The sequence below is a fragment of the Tachyglossus aculeatus genome, chromosome 27 (assembly GCF_015852505.1).
Source record: "Tachyglossus aculeatus isolate mTacAcu1 chromosome 27, mTacAcu1.pri, whole genome shotgun sequence".
NCBI lineage: Eukaryota > Metazoa > Chordata > Mammalia > Monotremata > Tachyglossidae > Tachyglossus > Tachyglossus aculeatus.
Window position 1 is genome coordinate 3319908 of NC_052092.1, and position 18491 is coordinate 3338398.

General features: G+C 59.7%; 2 protein-coding genes across 3 annotated transcripts in view; one reads left to right on the forward strand and one right to left on the reverse strand.

Annotated features, from left to right (window-relative positions):
• The window catches only part of WNK1 (WNK lysine deficient protein kinase 1), a 148897-nt gene extending 142550 nt beyond the window's left edge, over positions 1-6347 (forward strand). The window contains exons 32-33 of the mRNA XM_038767736.1: positions 4389-4600; positions 4966-6347. Coding sequence (XP_038623664.1) covers positions 4389-4600; positions 4966-5289 — 536 coding nt within the window. The 3' untranslated portion in view covers positions 5290-6347. The remainder of the gene's footprint in view (positions 1-4388; positions 4601-4965) is intronic.
• Positions 6348-7920: 1573 nt separating this feature from the next.
• On the reverse strand, positions 7921-16296 carry RAD52 (RAD52 homolog, DNA repair protein). Of its 2 annotated transcripts, XM_038767984.1 has the most exons (12): positions 16238-16296; positions 12224-12338; positions 11564-11665; positions 11248-11341; positions 11079-11146; positions 10800-10918; positions 10481-10556; positions 9632-9843; positions 9181-9338; positions 8581-8673; positions 8195-8335; positions 7921-8110 (listed from the first exon to the last, which is right to left on the reverse strand). In XM_038767984.1, exons 2-12 carry the CDS (start codon positions 12308-12310, stop codon positions 8064-8066), a joined length of 1197 nt encoding a protein of 398 aa, XP_038623912.1. In that variant the 5' UTR covers positions 12311-12338; positions 16238-16296; the 3' UTR covers positions 7921-8063. The 2 variants fall into 2 exon arrangements, with proteins under 2 accessions (XP_038623912.1, XP_038623910.1); XM_038767982.1 differs by lacking the exon at positions 16238-16296 and having other exon boundaries at positions 12224-12362.
• Positions 16297-18491: the final 2195 nt, after the last annotated feature.

Genomic DNA, 18491 nt, shown 5'->3' on the forward strand with positions numbered 1-18491 from the left:
CCTCCTCCCTTCGCCCTCCTCCTCGCCCCCTGCCCCCCCGTCCTCCCCCGCTCTCCTCCCCACAGGCTTTGCGAAGTTTAACTGTGCGTCCGAGCGAGTGACGTTCAAGCCTGGCAGCAGGAGGACGCGATTTCTGAGTACGCCCTGCTTGGCTCTTTGTGTGTAACCTTTACTCCTTCCTGGTCTGTGTGTCCGCCGCGCGCCCCCCGCCCCCGCGCCCTCCGTCCGCCCTCCCACCCCCGCACGGCTCATCCGCTCTCACGTCACCGTCAGAAGTCTGAGGTGCCCCCGTTGCGGTCTCGGGGCCTGCTCCTGTGCCGGTGGCTCCCTGGCTGGCACGGCCTTGGGGCTGGGGAGAGCGCTCCCCGTCACCCGGTGGCTCGGCGGGAGGCCTTTGCTGAGCGGAGCAGGGCACTGTCAGTCAGCCCACAGCCCCGTGGCCCTCCCTGCCGTGGGCAAAGCACCTCCTCAGGCCGGGGGGATCGCCGTCCGTCAGTCAGCGGCTCAGCGGGCGGCCTTCACTCCCTCCGCTGGGCATCGGCCCAGTGCGGAGCACTGTCTCTGCGCTGGGGAGGGTGTTGACAGAAGGATTTCTTCCCCAAAGACGGAGCCCGAGGAAGTTGCGGGCTGCCGGGAGCGCCCTGGGGGTCCGTACTCCGTCCCATGTGACACCCAGTGCTCGGGGCCAGGGAGGAGGAGGAGCAGGGCAGGCTAGTGGAAAGAGCTCGGGCCTGGGGGTCAGGGGACCTGGGTTCTAATCCTGCCTCTACTCCACTCCTCTGAGCCTTAGTTTCCTTACTTGGAGACTTATTATCTGTTCTCCCAGGTACCTAGACTCTGAGCCTCCTGTGGGCAGAGTCTGGGTCTGAGCTGCCTATTTAGTGCCTCCCCAGTGCCTCCCCATAGTAAGTGCGGAACAAAGACCGCAGTTATTACTATAATTACCATTAGGGAGGTGGGGCCGCTTGTGGGGACCTGTCTCCGTCTCCTCCCGATTTCCTCACGGGTTCGGGGGTCGGGCTGGCCTCCCGATCCTCTGTGGCTGGAGCGGTTGAAGGGGTCCGGGGGTGGGAGGCGGGCCGCGGAGGGGAGAGCCAGCTGCCCCCCACCCCCAGGCCCACTTCCTCGGAGGCCGGGGCTGGAGTGAGGCCCTCCGGGAGTCAGCTGACGGTCTGGGCTGTCCAAGCCTCAAACTTCTGATGCGGTCGTGACCCGTTGGTGTCTGTGTGCATGCGCTCGGCCGGACCAACCCGCCACCCACCCGCCCGCCGGGATCCTGAATGCGCTCCGGGCAGGAGGAGGGAGGGAGGGAGGAGGGGAGGGAGGGCGGCCCCCCGGCGTGAGGGACGCTGCTTTTCGGGGGTGGGGGGGATCGGTGCCGCCTAGCTGCCTTCATGCAACCCATCACCCGCCATTTGTCCCCTGCTGCCCCCTGCGCGTCCCCGTGCCCCCTGCCCGGCTGGCCGTCGGCCTGGCTCAGGACTCCTCCCGCGGCCCCCGGGGCCTCGTCGGTGGCCCCGTTCCCCATGTGGAACTTGCCGTGTGGACGCCGAGGGGGGTGAGGTGGGGGTCGGTTGGCCCTGGGGGCCTCCTGTTAGCAAGGGGCCCGTCGGGCGATGGGAGGGGGTCCGTCTTGGGGGAGGGGGCGGATCCTGGGGAGCTCCTGGGAGCCTGAACCAGCCCGGGGCCCACCGCATCGGCGCCGAGGAGGGCGGTCTGGGAGGGGGGTGCCGGGGTCGGGGGGTTCTCCCTTGGGGCACGCGGCTCCGTGGACTGCGGGTGTGCGTAATGTGGGGGGCGGGTGTGCCTGGGAGGACGTTGGGGTGGCCTTGCCAGCAGGAGAGACCGAGAGGGGCCGGGGGCGGCGGAGAGCCCCGATTTGGGCTCGTGGGCTCCACGTGCCGAGGCCGAGACGGGGGGAAGCCGGTCTCCCGAGCTACCGGGAGACTGGCTGGAGAGGCAGCGTGGCTCAGTGGAAAGAGCACGGGCTTCGGAGTCAGAGGGCATGGGTTCGAATCCCGGCTCCGCCAGTTGTCAGCTGGGTGACTTTAGGCAAGTCACTTAACTTCTCTGGGCCTCAGTTACCTCATCTGTAAAATTGGGGTTAAGACGGTGAGCCCCACGTGGGACAACCTGATCACCTTGTAACCTCCCCAGCGCTTCAGAACAGTGCTTTGCACATAGTAAGCGCTTAATAAATGCCATTATTATTATTATTATTACCGGGAGGCTTCCAGTTGGGGTTGGGGGAGGGATGGCCTGAACCCGGGGGTGGGGACCGCCCCCCCGCCCAGAGACCCTCTCAAACTCTCTTGCTGGCCCAGGGCCGCGCCACGGCCGACAGTGAAGGATGATTGGCGCTTGGACTCGTGGGCTCGCGGGCTGCCGTCTGTCGTCTAACCCGTCTAACCCACTGCTCTCTCTTTGTGCTTCAGGGAAGATGGTGAAAAAAGTCTGTCCCTGCAACCAGCTCTGTAGTAATTATCTTTCTGTTTCTTCTGACCCCTGCCCCGCCCACCCCCACCCCGAGTCTGACTCCGGTCCGGTGCCCGCGTGGCTCCCCGGGCAGCGGCCCCATCTCTGGGTGCCCGCCAGCGGCCGGCCCGGCCCGGCCAACCCCCAGGGTGGGCACTGCAGAGACCTGCCAGGCCTCCAGCGCCCGGGTCGGGGTCTGGGGTGGAGCGTTTGGGGGTGGGGCCGGGGGCCGGCTAGACACCCCCTTCCCCGCCCCCGTAGCCGCTCTGGGGGCTGGTGGGTTGGCGTGGGGTGGGCAGGAGGGGTCCTGGGGGCTGCAGGAAGCCCAGCAGGCAGCAGCTCCCCACTGTAGGAGTGGATTGGGTTTGGGCAGTGTCGGGGGGGAGGTTTCTGGGGAGCAGATGAAGCGGGGTGCTGGCTGAGGGGTGCCCGGGGGCAGCGGGGGTGGGCACGGTCAGCCTCAAGCCGTCCAGCTCTTCGCTCCCGGCCCAATCCCCACAGACATTTCTGGGTCAGAGAGCATGCTGTACAGAGGGGGGCTGTACCCGGCAGGGTGGTGCCAACCCTCGCACCCAGGCCGGGCAGTGACTCGGCCAGCCTTCGGGCATGCTGGCGGTGGCCCGGCCCCCCGCCCCTCACCCTCAGACACATGCCCCAGTGGGCAGAACAGGGCAAGGCGGGGAACCGTCACTTTCGCCCGAGCTAGGACCGGCAGACGTGGCTGTTGGGTCTGAGTCCGGCCCCCTCTTGTGCCCCATCCTCTCCTCTGCCCCCCGGCTGTGGCCTAGCCTTTCCCATCTGTCCGCTTGCGGCCCGGGGGGCCCTGGCACCCGGGTTTCCCTTGGTCTGCCCGTTTCCCTCCAGCCCGCCCCTCTCCGTTCGCCCCATCTCCTGCCCATCCCTCAACCTTCCCTTGGCTCTGGTGCCCTCTTAGCCTTTCCTGCCCGGGCCCCTTATGGACTCTCCGTTGGGTGGAGCCCGCGGCTTCCCCGGGTGACCGGGCGCAGGCCGGGGTCCCTGCATGAACAGGTGGCTAGTGGGGAGCAGCAGGCCGGGGCCCCGGCGGCGGGGGCAGGCAAGGAGACGGGTCCCCGAGGGCCGACCTCCGTCCGCCGCCACTTCCGACGGGTCTGCCAGGAGGGAGGGGGCGCGATCGGGTGGTGACTCTACTCTCCCTCTTCCCTCCTCCTCCTCCTCCTCTTCCTCTTCCTCCTCCTCTTCCTCCTCGCCTCCTCGAACCACCACCGTCAGTGTGCCCTCCGGCCGAGCCGAAATCAGGCAGGACACGGACTCCTTTCTCCTCAGCCTCCGTCCAAACAGGCTCCTCGTCCCCGGCCACACAGCCCCCCTCCGCTTTCGTCCTGGGCGTCCCCGCCAGAGGGGCCTGGCTGCTCTGGTTTGGGGTGGGCTCCCCCCCCCTCCGCCCGCCACGAGGGCCTGGGAGCTTGGCGGTGCCTCGCTGCTTCCTGGTGGGATTTCTGACTGGCCGAGTAGGGCCGGTGTGGGCCAGGGGGGTGAGGGTAGGGAGGTGCCAGCCTTCATCTGTCACCCAGTCCCGCGCATGCCCCGCCTGTCTCTCTCACTCTCAATCACACACGCTGTCGCTCAACCCAGACCGGAGAGCAACCAGAGCAGCCAGCCCGACTTCCCACCTGCCCCTTCCCTGCCAAGCCTGAAACCGGAATCTCACCTCACCCACCCCTCGGATGCACCTTTGCGCGCAGAATCTGGCCAACCGACGCCGGCAGCCAGCCCGCCCCCCCGTCCCTATGTGCATGGCTCCCTCCTCCTCCTCCTCGTCGTCATCCTCTCCACCTGCACTGCGCCCCTCCCTCGCACGGCCCTGGAGCAGCCCGCCCCGCGCCCCCGCCCCCCGCCCGGCTCACCCCTCGCCCCTTCTCCCCCCCCGACAGGGACCAGCAGCACCAACACGGTCGGGGGAACGGCCCCCAGCCAGGCCCCGCCGACCCAGGCCCCGCCCGCCAACGCCACGTCCGCCAACGCCGCCACCGCCAGCCGCAAGGGCACTTTCACCGACGACCTGCATAAGCTGGTGGACAACTGGGCCCGCGACGCCATGAACCTGTCCGGCCGCAGGGGCAGCAAGGGGCACACCGGCTACGAGGTGACCACCCCCCGCGGAGCCCCCTGCCCAAGACCCTCCAGATTGGGGGATGTAGGGGGTGACCCCGAGGGGCCGGGGGTGTCGGCCGCGGGAGCCCTGCGGGCCCAGGGCTGGCGCTTCTAATCCCGCCTCCGCCGCTTGCCCGCTGGGCGACCTTAGGCAAGTCACTTCCCTTCTTCGGGCCTCAGTTTCCGCTTCCAGAAAATGGGGCTTCAACGCTCGTCTTTCCTTCCCCCTGGACTGGGAGCCCGCGGCGGGACGGGGACCGGGTGTGACCTGATGAGCCGCGTTCGTGTGTGCGCGCGTCCCGCCGCTCCCAGTGAGCCCGCGGCGGGGGAGCCCCCTGACGCCGATTGTCGTTGCAGGGCCCGGGCATGGCGAGGAAGTTCTCGGCGCCAGGTCAGCTCTGCATCTCCAACCTGGGCGGCTCGGCCCCCATCTGCACCGCGGCAGCTACCTCTCTGGGCCACTTCGCCAAGGCCATGGGCCCCCCGGCGCCGGCGCCGCCGCAGTACGGCTTCCCGGGGGCCCCCTTCAGCGCCCAGTGGAGCGGGCCCGGGGGCCCCCCGGCCCAGCCGCCCCTCAGCCAGTACCAGCCCGTGGGGACCACCTCCTTGCAGAGTTTCAACATCAGCAACCTGCAGAAATCCATCAGCAACCCCCCCGGCTCCAACCTGCGGACCACCTAGCCCGGCCTCGGGGCCCCGCCGGGCCCGGGGAGCGGAGGGGTGGGGGGGCGACGGCCGGCTGGACGGCCGGACTCCGCCTCCGCTCAGCAGGGGGGAGCGTCGGCGGTTCCCACCGAGGGGCGACCCCGTTCCGGGGTGGGGATGGAAAGGGGGCGGGAGAGGGGGAGAGAGGGGGCGACCCTCCCTGCCCCCCCCCCGTGCCAGGGGTGCCCCTGCTGTCCATCCCTACCCTTGAGGCCCCGAATGGGCAAAGCTTAGCCCCAGCATGAGGCTTCTGATCTCCCTTCTCCCCTTCCCCCCGCCCCCCTCCGGCCCTGTCGCCAGCCCCCTCCGCTCCCCGAGCATCTCGGGGGGGCCCGGTGTTGGACCCGAGCGGCGGGGCGGGCGGGCTGCGGGTCAGGGGATCCGGGGGAGGGGAGGCGGAGCGCTGCAGCCTCGCTCCAGATAGGTCATTACCGCTTTAAGGAAAAGATATTTACGGCTTCGACAGCAGCGTTAGCAATTGAAACCGTTCTCGGAAATCCGTCGACTTTCCCCGCAGACGTCCCTGCCTTGGCCTTGGGTTTTGATGGCGTGGAAGCACTGTGACGTAGAAATGTCGCCGGACAACAGTAGTCGGGACGAGGGGTGGCTTAGAAAGGGTTTGAAAACGTTTCCCCCCCCACCCCCACCCCCCCAAAGCCCTTCCCGGAACCCAACCCAGAGCTAGCTCTACCGTTACACTTATTGGAGACACTTTAACTTTTCCTTTGGTATTTCCATCGTATTAGATAAATAAATGTGAATGTAAAATTGTACAAATTACCAAACTTGAATACGCGTCTGTCCCCCTGCCCCTCCTCCCCTCCCTCCTCTTCCCGCCCCCCCCCCCACCCCACCCCCAGTATTGCTTGCTGGATATTTTAGTGCCTTGAGCCCCGTTGCTTCTGCAGCTCGTGCCCCGTCCCCAGCGGCGCCCAGCCCGGCCGAGGGGCGGCAGAGCGAGGGGGAAGCCGGGGCCTTTCTGCGGCGTGAGGAGGTAGAGCCGCCCCCCATCCAGCGGGGCCAGAGAGAGGAGTTGGGGGCGGGGGGCTGGGGGGGAGAGCGGAGGGGGCAGGAGGAGGAGGCGGATGGGCAAGTGGAAGAGGCGGGAGGACTGACATGGCCAAGTTGGGTGACGGGGGAGCTCCCCCCTAGATGGGGTGGGAGGACGGGGGCCGCAGTGGAGCAGGAGTTAGTCAAGTGTGGATGGTTTAGAGTGTGGACAAGGCTGAGCCGGGAGGGCCGTGTGGTTGCCCCCCCGAGGAGGGTGAGAGGGGCTCGGGACGGAGGCCAGGAGCTCTTCCTTTCTCTTCAGCCTCTGCCTCCACCGAGGGCATCCCTCACCGGGCAGGCCCCCTCCCACCCGGCCCCCCTCGCCGTTCCCCATTTAAAAGAACACAAGTTCCTGCTCAAAGTCACGATACTGCAGGCCAACCAGTATTACTCGGTTCCTGGGTCCGCAGATTTCCCCCCTCCCTTCCCCCGGCAGCTCCCGCCGGGTGACGCGGAGCCGGTTTGGGGGCGCTGGGCTCCCTGCTCTTTGGATCCGGCCTGTCACCCGCGTAACTGCACCCTTCCCGGCCGGCCTACGCGCTTGGATCAGAGAAGGGCCAAGGGAGCCGGGCTCCAGGGGAGGGAGGGCTGGGCAGAGCTGATTTGCCGAGGAGTGAGGGCTGAGCAGTGGGAAGGAAAAGAAATGGGGGTGGGAAGGTTTCCCCCGCCCCAAAGGCTCCGAAACCAGTGTTGCCGTCAGGGGCATACGGTTCATGCTAGTGGCGGAATCTGTCGGGAGGTCTTCTCGCTTCCAGAGCGACTCGAGAACTGGTTTTGTTTCCTGTTGATCTCTTTATTTTCCCTCCTGTGGATGAAATAACTGAAAGCCTAGAGGAATAAACTAATGCTACTGAACTGTTTAAATTATTTTGTGTTAATAGTACACTTTGCGTATCTTTTTTCCACATTAAAGAAACCTGTTTCTGACTCGGCGCCGTTTGCTTTCCCTTATTTAACTGTGTTCCCTGGGGGCCGCCACCCCCCCAAGTTTGGGGGGCGGGGAGGAGTGGGGGGGCCTCCGTTCCCCCCGTCGGCCACCAGGACGGGAACTGTAAACTTTGCACTAACCGGGGGCGCAGGGCTTCTTGTAAGATTGCGCTTTGTGCTGCCGTTTACCTTCTTTGTAGACTTATTTAATGAAACCTTTCAATAAAGCAAACCTGCTTTTGTTGAGCTCCGCGGGCTTCATTTGAAGCGGATTCTCCCGTCCCCGCATTCAAGCCCCCCCCCTCCTTTTTTCCTCCCCGGGACCCCGGGTTTGGAGCTGGATTCTGCTTCCGGCCCACCTGGCCAGCCCACGGAAAGCAACCAGGTGAGCGTGTCCGCCGTGAAACGGCCCTGTCCCTTTGGAGAAGGCCGGGGCGCCCTGAGAGGAGCTGAGGAGGCAGCCGGGTTTAGCGGACGCCTGTGCGGTAACCCCCGATGCCCGGGTGACCCTTCCTAGCCCAGACGGTGCCAGCCGCCTTGGCTGCTGGCGCCCTGGCATAGAACGGGCAGGGGACTGAGGGCGGGAGGGGTGACGAGAACACAACTGCAGGCCTCAGGGTGTGGGTCATAAAATCAAACTTGCAGCTTTATTCCCATTCTCCCCGACAGCCGGATCCAACCAGCGAGGAAGGCGGGAGCCCGGGTGGGCTCGGACCGGCCACACCGGGAGCAGGGCCGCACGGGGTGCGGGGAGCGAGGACCCGGCCGGGGATTTAGGAAGGGTCCACCTTCCTCTTCTTTGGGCCCTGATTAGCGGCTCCTGAAGAGACGAAGGGAAGTTGGTGAGGTGAGGTGAGCTGCCCGGGCTGCAGGTGAAACCCATGTGCCCTGCTGCGCCCTGTACCTGGTGGGCAGTGGAGGTGGTAGCGGCCCGTTTCGTAGAGGGTGTCTGGTAAAGTCGGTGGCCCAAGGTTGTAGCCGGCGGGGGCCGGGGCCGGCGGGGTGAGATCGCCCGCCTCCACGCTCGCCCACATCTCGGGGTCATCTGTGGAGACCCCCCACTCTGAGAGCCAAACAGTAGAAGCCGACGCCTCCGCTCCCCCTCCAAACTGACCCGGTCCGCTTTGAGGGAGCCCGAGGGAGAGGCTGAGCTCCCCCGGCCTCCGCCCTCGGCGGGGGCCGTTCAGGTAAGCGGACTTCAACCCCTCTGCCCTCCCCCGACTCTCACCTGGGCCCGAACACGGTGGGTCGGACTCCCACATCCCCCTAGGCCGCCCGCCCGCTGCTGACCTGCGAGCAACTCCTCTTCCGACACGGATTCCAGGGAGGCGGCGACGGTGGTGGCCGAGGGAAGGCTTGGCTTTGCGGGGGGAGCCGGTAGAGCTGTCCCCGGGGGGGGCAGGGAGAGAGGGGGCGGGTGTCAGGCACGGGGAGGGACAGAGGGTCCCTGGAGTGGAGGAGGTGGAGGAGGAACGGGCCAGGCTGGAGCCCCTCCTGGACCATCAGGGTTCACGATATGCCTTTGCAGCCTGTGGGCTTGGAACAAAGGATGCCGGCCAGCGTGGTCCGAGGCAGGCAGTCTGGCCTGATGGGGCACGGATTTATCTAGTCCTGGCTCAGCCATCGATCGGCTGGGGGACCTGAGGCAGGTCGCCGCCCCCCAGGGCCTCCCCCACCTGATCAGTATAATGGGGAGAACGATTGCCGCCTCTCCCCTGCTCAATTTTAATGAAATAATGACGCGAAGGTCATCCAGTGTAAGGGATGACTGTCATTCCCGGTGCCCCACCGCCTGTCCTCTTTCCCAGCCGGCCGGCCAGGCCGCCGCGTCCGAGATGGAGCCCACCGTGTCCCTCGCCCTCGTCCCCGCCGTCCCCGGGGTCAGCCTACCACCGCTTATCGCCCCCCAGCCCGCGGGGTCCGTGGGAGGGCCTGCTTGCTGCTGCCACTGCCGCTTCTCCATCTGCTCCCGGAACTGCTGCTGCAGCTGCTTCTGCCTCAGCTTCCGCTGGCACGTGGCATCCCCGGCCGCGGCCGAGGCCACCAGGCTCCAGGACGGAGAGGAGGGCCCGGGCTCAGGCTTGGCTCCAACCCGGCCTCCCCTACCCCCCGTTACCGCCCCGGCTCCCCGCCCGCAGGCTCAGCCCCCCGAGGGAAACAGGAGCCGGCGGCACCAAGCGAGGTGGACGAGGTGTCCACGCAGTTCGGACGGAGTCTCCGCCTCTTCCCAGCGCTCTGCACATGGTAAGCGCCCAGTAAATCCCACTGATGGACGAATTCCAGTCAGTCCGGTCAGCATGGCCAGGATTTGGCCGCAGAGGGGGAGGTGCTGGTCCCTTACCCAGAGGCCGCGCTGGAGTCCGGTGGCTCCCGGGGGCAGGACGTCTCTGGAGGGGTCGGCGGGCGAGGGGAGGAGGAGGAGGAGGCCGGGGTCTCGGCGGCTGGCAGGGGCCGGCTGGGCCAGGCCCCGGAGCAGCTGCTGTATCTGGCCTGCTCCACCAGCGGCTCCGAGTCCCGCCTTTTGGCTTTGCTCAAGTCCAGCTCGAGAGGCGGCTGGAGGGAGCGGCGGAGACACGATGGTGTTGTTTGAACCCCTCCCCGTCCCCGGTGGGGGGTCCGGGAGGGGGCCGCTGGGAGCTTAAGCGCTACATATCTATTCTATTTATTCTATTTATTTTATTTTGTTAGTATGTTTGGTTTTGCCTCCCCCTTTTAGACTGTGGGCACACTGTTGGGTAGGGACTGTCTCTATATGTTGCCAATTTGTGCTTCCCAAGCGCTTAGCACAGTGCTCTGCACACAGTAAGCGCTCAATAAATACGATTGATGATGATGATGGGGTAGATACAAGGTCATCAGGTTGGACTCAGTCCCTGTCCCCTATAGGGCTCACAGTCTTGACCCCCATTTTACAGATGAGGTCACTGAGGCCCAGAGAAGTGAAGTGACTTGCCCAAGGTCACAGTGCCAAGGGGCAGAGCCGGGATTAGAACCCAGGTCCTTCTGACTCCCGGTCCCGGGCTCTTTCCAGTAGGGAATGCCGCTTGTTTGAACGAGATGAACGTTGGGAGGAGCTTGGGGAGGAAGAGGAGGTGGCAGGGAGCAGCCTGATCCTGGCCCCAGGAGCCACACGGTGAGGTTGGAAGTTCGGGGGGTCAGAGCCCAGCACTACCCCGGCTCTTCCGCTCACCTGACGAGGAAGCTTGCTCAGTGACCTGAGATAGTCCCGGTCCAGGATGCAGTTCCCCAGCGCATTCCCGAAGCACCTGGTGACGGATGGAGGTGGGCGGGGGGCGGGGGACGGAGCGGGCAGCCGGGCCCGACCGCCGGGGGCCCACCCAGGCTCTCCAGCCCGGACGCCCGCGGCCGAGCTTCCAGACCCCGGGGATGCCGGCCAAGGAGGGCACGGCGGCCGCGCCTGACCCAGGCCTGAGAGGACCAAGTTCCCCGGGCGTTCGGGGGAGCCTCGCGGGGCCCGGGCCGTGGGGCTGACCTTCCCACAGCCTCACCTGAGGGCCCGCTTCAGCCCGTCCGTCACGGCCTCCTTCCTCGCCTTCTCCAAGGACAAGGCCTTCGATTTGAGGCCCTCGCTGACACCGTAGCCCACGTCCTCGTGGTATGAGCCGTCCTGCGGGAGAGACGGGGGCCTGGGTCCAGAAGCTGAGGGGTTGGAGGGGGGCGATCAGAGCCATCCTCCATCTGGGGAATCCCGGGGCTGGGGCAGGCTGGGTGTCCTTGGGCCCAAAGGGGGCCCGCCCCCAGCCCGGGCCTCGGCGTCCTCCACTCGCCTTCAGCTGGACTTTGACGAAGGCGCAGACCCCGACGGAGAACCTGCCGTTGTTGAGGTCCACAAAATCTGGGGGAGCAGGAAGGAGACAGGAAAATCTGGCCGGTGAGGATTTGGGGAACGGGGGAGGGAGATGAAGAAGGCGAGCCCGCCCCCAGTCCCCCACTCACCCACGTTCTGCTGGGTGACGGAATGAGCCCAGCCGTTGTAGCCGAACATCTCGTTGGCCAGCCCGATGACCCGGTGGCCCTCGATGTAGCACACCTGGGGGGCGGGAAGGGAGGGAGAAGGGGGCCAAAGTCCGAGGGAGGCTTACTCCCATTCCCCTCGGCTCCACCCGGCCCCTGACCCGCTCCTCCTGCTCCCGGGAAGGGCTGCGAGTCCGGCAGGCTGAAGACCCCCTCCCGCCTCGGCCCCCGCGTGCCCTTGCCCTCGCCCGCCAGGTGGTGGGCACCCGAGGGCACTGGGCCCGATGAGCTCGCCCACCTTCTGTCCATTGGCGGCCTGCCGGCTGTTGATGTATTCGGGGCCCAGCCTCTGGCGCAGGGCTTCCTGGATGGCCTGGTATTCGGCGGCCGTGTACTGGTACTGCGGACCCCACCGGGACCGGACGGGACGGGACGGGACGTGAGCCCCTCCACCCCCCTGCTCCCGCAGCCCATCCCACCCTGCCGGGAGTCCACCCTCCTAGGTTGGAGCGGCCAGGGATGCTCAGGAGTCGGGGCGTGGTGGGGCGGGGGTGGATAGACACAATTCTTCCCCGCTGCGGCCACTCCCCGGCCACCTTTCAAGGCTCTTCCTGTCCCCATTTGATCTTCCCGATTCGGATGGGCGGTCGGGGCGGGGGAGATGGTGGTGACCCACGTAGCGGGACCTGCGGGGAGGCGGGGGAAGCGGAGGAGCCAGGAGCTGATGCCCGGGCCTAGAGGCTTGGAGTGGGGTGGAAGACCTGGGAGCTGAAAGAGACACCCACTTGGCTCTCCAAGCCTAATGATAAGTGCCCAGGCCTGGGGGGCGGGGTGGGGGGTGAACCTCCTAGCAGGACCCACAGAGGGGGGCCTCTGGGGCCATCCATTATGGTCCTCGAGCCCTGGGCCCCCAGGGCCCAGGGGTGGCGGAGGGTGGGGAACAGCAGCAACAACCTACCTGCCCAAAGCACAAGGTGGCATCTCCGGGCCGGGCAGACTGACTGTCGAGGCTCTCCCCGCTCGCTCCCCGACTCCCGGACATCATTACCTCGGCTGGGCTCTGGAATGCAAGGCTGGGCACGAGGGTCTCCATGACGGCTGGCAGGGGCAGGGCCAGGCCAACCAAAAGCCAACTAGACAGCCCCAGCCCCCCCTTCTTCCACAGCCCCCGACCCTGACTGCGAACCGAAGAGCCCATGGGGCCGCTTTTGTTTTTTCCCTTTGCCCCGGTTCCCTGGGTGGGGACCCCTGCCCTGTGGGAGGGCGGTGGGTGGGGGCTGCTGCCATGATCCCCACAACTGGCTGGCCAGCGTTTCCGAGGTGGGGGAGTGGAAGGGCCGGGACAAGGAACCAAACGAGGCCAGCGGGAGAGGGAGAGTCCGTTTTGTCAGTTCTGTACTAAGCACCTGGGAGAATGCCATAGAGCGGATGGAAAAATGGGGGCAGGGAGGGGAAAATGGGTTTCGCCCCACAGTCTCCCTGCAAGCCGAGGATCTGCTCCATTTGCTTGGATGGCACCCCAGCCCCTGACCTTTTTGTACCCCGTGCCCCAAGTTGATGACATTTATTAAGCGCTTACTATGTGCAAAGCACTGTTCTAAGCGCTGGGGAGATTACAAGGTGATCAGGTTGCCCCACGAGGGGCTCACAGTCTTCATCCCCATTTTACCAACGAGGTAACTGAGGCCCAGAGAAGATAAGTGACTTGCCCAAAGTCACACAGCGACAATTGGCAGAGCCGGAATTTGAACCCATGACCACTGACTTCAAAGCCCGGGTTCTTTCCACTGAGCCACGCTGCTTCTCTAACGGTTGATATTTAAGCCCCTTTTCTGCTCCGATCCAACCACTCCAAAATCCATCTGGAGGGTCACTGTGGGGGAGCATTGGCTCTAAGCTGGTGGTGGGCAGGGAATGTGTCTGTTATATTGTTATGCTGTACTTTCCCAAGTGCTTAGTACAGTGCACACAGTAAGTGTTCAACAAATACCACTGATGGAATGACTGATGGAAAAGTGCAGCGATGGAGATGTGGCCAGAACAACACACCGGGAGCCAGAATTCCAGCCTTCCTATGTGATCCTGGGTTAATGATTTCGACTCTTCTTAGAAGGTTGGTCTCACTTAGAGGTCGTGGGTTCTAATCCTGTCTCTGCCACTTGCCAGCTGTGTGACTTTACGCAAGTCACTTAACTTCTCTGTACCTCAGTTACTTCTTCTGTAAAATGGGGATGAAGGCTGAGCCCCAAGTGGGACAACCTGATCACCTTGGATCCCCAGCATTTAGAATAGTAATAATAACAGTAATGATGTCATTTCTTAAGCACTTACTATGTGCAAAGCACTGTTCTAAGCACTGGAGTAGATACATTGTAATCAGGGTGTCTCACATAGGGCTCACAGGCTTCATCCCCATTTTGCAGATCAGGGAACTGAGGCCCAGAGAAGTTAAGTGACTCACCCAAAGTCACATAGCTGACAAGTCGCAGAAGCGGGATTAGAACCCATGACTTCTGACTCCCAAGCCCGGGCTCTTTCCACTAAGCCACGCTGCTTTTCCAGTGCTTGGCACATAGTAAGCGCTTAACAAATACCATCATTATTATCATTATTCCCCTGGTCTTTGGCTTTCAACCATTCATTCAATCGTCCATAAGCGGCTTACAGTCTGCTTAGCCGAAAGAGCACGGTCTTGGGAGGCAGAGGTTGTGGGTTCTAATCTCCACTCTGCCCCTTATCAGCTGTGTGACTTTGGGCAAGTCACTTCACTTCTCTGTGCCTCAGTTCCCTCATCTGTAAAATGGGGATCAAGACCGTGAGCACCACGGGGGACAACCTGATGACCCCACTGCTTGGCACATAGTAAGTGCTTAACAAAGACCATCATTATTATTATAGAGTTGGGGAGACAGATATGAATAGAAATAAGTATGTGACAGAGCTCTGTGACTTTGGGCAAGTCACTTAACTTCTCTGGCCCTCCGTTACCTCGTCTGTAAAATGGGGATTAAAACTGTGAGCCCCACGTGGGACAACTTGATTACCCTGTATCTACCCCCATGCTTAGAACAGTGCTTGGCACATAGTAAGCGCTTAAAAAATACCTCAATTATTATTATTATTACCCCAGCGCTTAGAGCATTGCTTGGCACATAGTAAGCGCTTAACAAATACCACAATTATTATTATTATTATTACCCCAGTGCTTAAAAGAGTGCTTGGCACACAGTAAGCGCTTAATACAATTATTATTATTACCCCAGTGCTTAGAAGAGTGCTTGGCACATAGTAAGCGCTTAACAAATACCACAATTATTATTACCCCAGCGCTTAGAAGAGTGCTTGCCACATAGTAAGCGCTTAAATACCACAATTATTATTATTATTACCGCAGCGCTTAGAAGAGTGCTTGGCACATAGTAAGCACTTAACAAATACCACAATTATTATTACCCCAGTGCTTAGAAGAGTGCTTGGCACATAGTAAGCGCTTAACAAATACCACAGTTATTACCCCAGTGCTTAGAAAAGTGCTTGGCACATAGTAAGCGCTTAACAAATACCACAATTATTATTACCCCAGCGCTTAGAAGAGTGCTTGCCACATAGTAAGCGCTTAAATACCACAATTATTATTATTATTACCCCAGCGCTTAGAAGAGTGCTTGGCACATAGTAAGCACTTAACAAATACCACAATTATTATTACCCTAGTGCTTAGAAGAGTGCTTGGCACATAGTAAGCGCTTAACAAATACCACAGTTATTACCCCAGTGCTTAGAAAAGTGCTTGGCACATAGTAAGCGCTTAACAAATACCACAATTATTATTACCCCAGCGCTTAGAAGAGTGCTTGCCACATAGTAAGCGCTTAAATACCACAATTATTATTATTATTACCCCAGCGCTTAGAAGAGTGCTTGGCACATAGTAAGCACTTAACAAATACCACAATTATTATTACCCCAGTGCTTAGAAGAGTGCTTGGCACATAGTAAGCGCTTAACAAATACCACAGTTATTACCCCAGTGCTTAGAAAAGTGCTTGGCACATAGTAAGCGCTTAACAAATACCACAATTATTATTACCCCAGTGCTTAGAAGAGTGCTTGGCACATAGTAAGCACTTAAATACCACAATTATTATTATTATTACCCCAGTGCTTAGAAGAGTGCTTGGCACATAGTAAGCACTTAACAAATACCACAATTATTATTACCCCAGTGCTTAGAAGAGTGCTTGGAACATAGTAAGCGCTTAACAAATACCACAATTATTATTACCCCAGCGCTTAGAAAAGTGCTTGGCACATAGTAAGCGCTTAAATACCACAATTATTATTACCACCCCAGCGCTTAGAAGAGTGCTTGGCACATGGTAAGCACTTAACGAATACAATTATTATTACCCCAGCGCTTAGAGGAGTGTTTGGCACATAGTAAGCGCTTAACAAATACCACAATTATTATTACTCCAGCGCTTAGAAGAGTGCTTGGCACATAGTAAGCGCTTAACAAATACCACAATTATTATTACCCCAGCGCTTAGAACAGTGCTTGGCGCATAGTAAGCGCTTGACAAATACCACAGTTATTATTATTAAGTCGTGTGGGCCTGGGAAGAGCAAAGGGAGCAAGTCAGGGCGAAGCAGAAGGGTTGCCAGCAAAAGACCTCCTCCCTCTGCCAAGGTGGGCCATGGGGAAGAAACCAAGATGGCTCCCTGTGGTGGAGCCCACCTAAAGGGCAGTGAGGGGCAAGAAGAAGGAGAGTCCCACAGACAAAAGGGATTTATTCCGCCTGTCCAAAGGTGTTAGGGCGGCCTGTGGCTTCTTCTCTTCCTCCTGTGGTGGCCATGGCGGGGGATTGGGTGTCCAGTGGCCCACAGGCCCCACCTGGTAGCCCAGCCCCCCATTTGCCTCAGCCCTGCCCTGCCCCTGAGGCGCCCATTTTAGCCGCTCTTTCGTACTTACCGCCTCCCCCTGGCGCCAACTCCGCCAGCCAATCAGCGCCGCGCTCGGCCCCGGTGCTTGCCGGGAGGATGCCGACCGGGGGCTCCGCCGGGCACGCCGACCAATGGCGTGGGAGGGACGCGCGCATGCGCGCGGCGAAGGCCCGGCTCTCCGGCTGAGGTAACCGTCGCCCGGGCAGCGCCCCGTGTCGCAAAGCATTTCGGGAAGGCGGTGAGGTAAAGCCTTCCAGGCCTCGGATTCCGCCTCCCCTAAATTAAGAAAATTAAATAATGAATCCACCATTCATTCATTCATAATAATAATAATAATTAGACCCCCCCTTTTAGACTGTGAGCCCACTGTTCGGTAGGGACTGTCTCTATATGTTGCCATCTTGTACTTCCCAAGCGCTTACTACAGTGTTCTGCACAAAGTAAGCGCTCAATAAATACGATTGATTGATTGATTGTTAAAAGCTTACTATGTGCGAAGCACTGTTCTAAGCGCTGGGGAGGATACAAGGTTGTTCCTCCAGGCTTCGGATTCCGTCTCCCCTAAATTAAGAAAATCAAATAATGAATCCACCATTCATAATAATAATAATAAATGATGGCATTTGTTAAGCACTATGTGCGGAGCACTGTGCTAAGTGCTGGGGAGGATACAAGGTGATCGGGTTGTCCCTCCAGGCTTCGGATTCCGCCTCCCCTCAATTAAGAAAATTAAATAATGAATCCACCATTCATTTATAATAATTATAATCATAAATGATGGCATTCGTTAAGCGCTTACTAGGTGCGAAGAACTGTTCTAAGTGCTGGGGAGGATATAAGGTGATCGGATTGTCCCTCCAGGCTTCGGATTCCGCCACCCCTAAATTAAGAAAATCAAATAATGAATCCACCATTCATTCATAATAATAATAATAATAATAAATGATGGCATTTGTTAAGCACTTACTATGTGTGGAGCACTGTGCTAAGCGCTGGGGAGGATACAAGGTGATCAGGTTGTCCCTCCAGGCCTCGGATTCCGCCTCCCCTAAATTAAGAATATTAAATAATGAATCCACCATTCATTCATTATAATAATAATCATAAATGATGGCATTTGTTAAGCGCTTACTAGGTGCGAAGCACTGTTCTAAGCGCTGGGGAGGATACAAGGTGATCAGGTTGTTCCTCCAGGCCTCGGATTCTGCCTCCCCTAAATTAAGAAAATTAAATAATGAATCCACCATTCATTTATTATAATAATAATAATAAATGATGGCATTTGTTAAGCACTTACTATGTGCGGAGCACTGTGCTAAGCGCTGGGGAGGATACAAGGTGATCGGGTTGTCCCTCCAGGCCTCGGATTCCGCCTCCCCTAAATTAAGAAAATTAAATAATGAATCCACCGTTCATTTATAATAATAATAATAATAAATGATGACATTTCTTAAGTGCTTACTATGTGCGAAGCACTGTTCTAAGCGCTGGGGAGGATACGAGGTGAACAGGTTGTCTCTCCTGGCCTCGGATTCCGCCTCCCCTAAATTAAGAAAATAAATAATGAATCCACCATTAATTCATTCATAAAAATAATAAGCATAAATGATGGCATTTGTTAAGCGCTTACTATGTGAGAAGCACTGTTCTAAACGCTGGGGAGGGTACAAGGTGATCAGGTTGTTCCCCAGGGGGCTCACAGTCTTAAACCCCATTTTACAGATGATGGAACTGAGGCCCAGAGAAGTTAAGTGACTTGCCCAAAGTTACACAGCAGACAAGTGGTGGAGCTGGGATTCATTCATTCCTTCATTCAGTCATATTTATTGAGCGCTTACTGTGTGCAGAGCACTGTACTAAGCACTTGGGAAGCACAAGTTGGCAACATATAGAGACGGTCCCTACCCAACAACGGGCTGATTAGAACCCATGACCTCTGACTCCCAATGCATTCAATCATATTTATTGAGCGCTTACTGTGTACAGAGCACTGGACTAAGCGCTTCGGAAGTACAAGTCAGCAACAGAGACTGTCCCTACCCAACAACGGGCTCACAGCCTAGAAGGGGGAGACAGACAACAAAACAAAACAGACAGGTGTCAAAACTGTCAGAAGAAATAGGATTATAGCTATATGCACGTCATTAATAAAATAGAGTTGTAAATATATACAAGTAAAATAAAGTAATAAATATGTACGAATATATAGCAGTGGTACTTATTGAGTTCCTCTCGTGAATTGAAAAGATAAATATCATTCAGAGGGAATCATTATGCTTCCT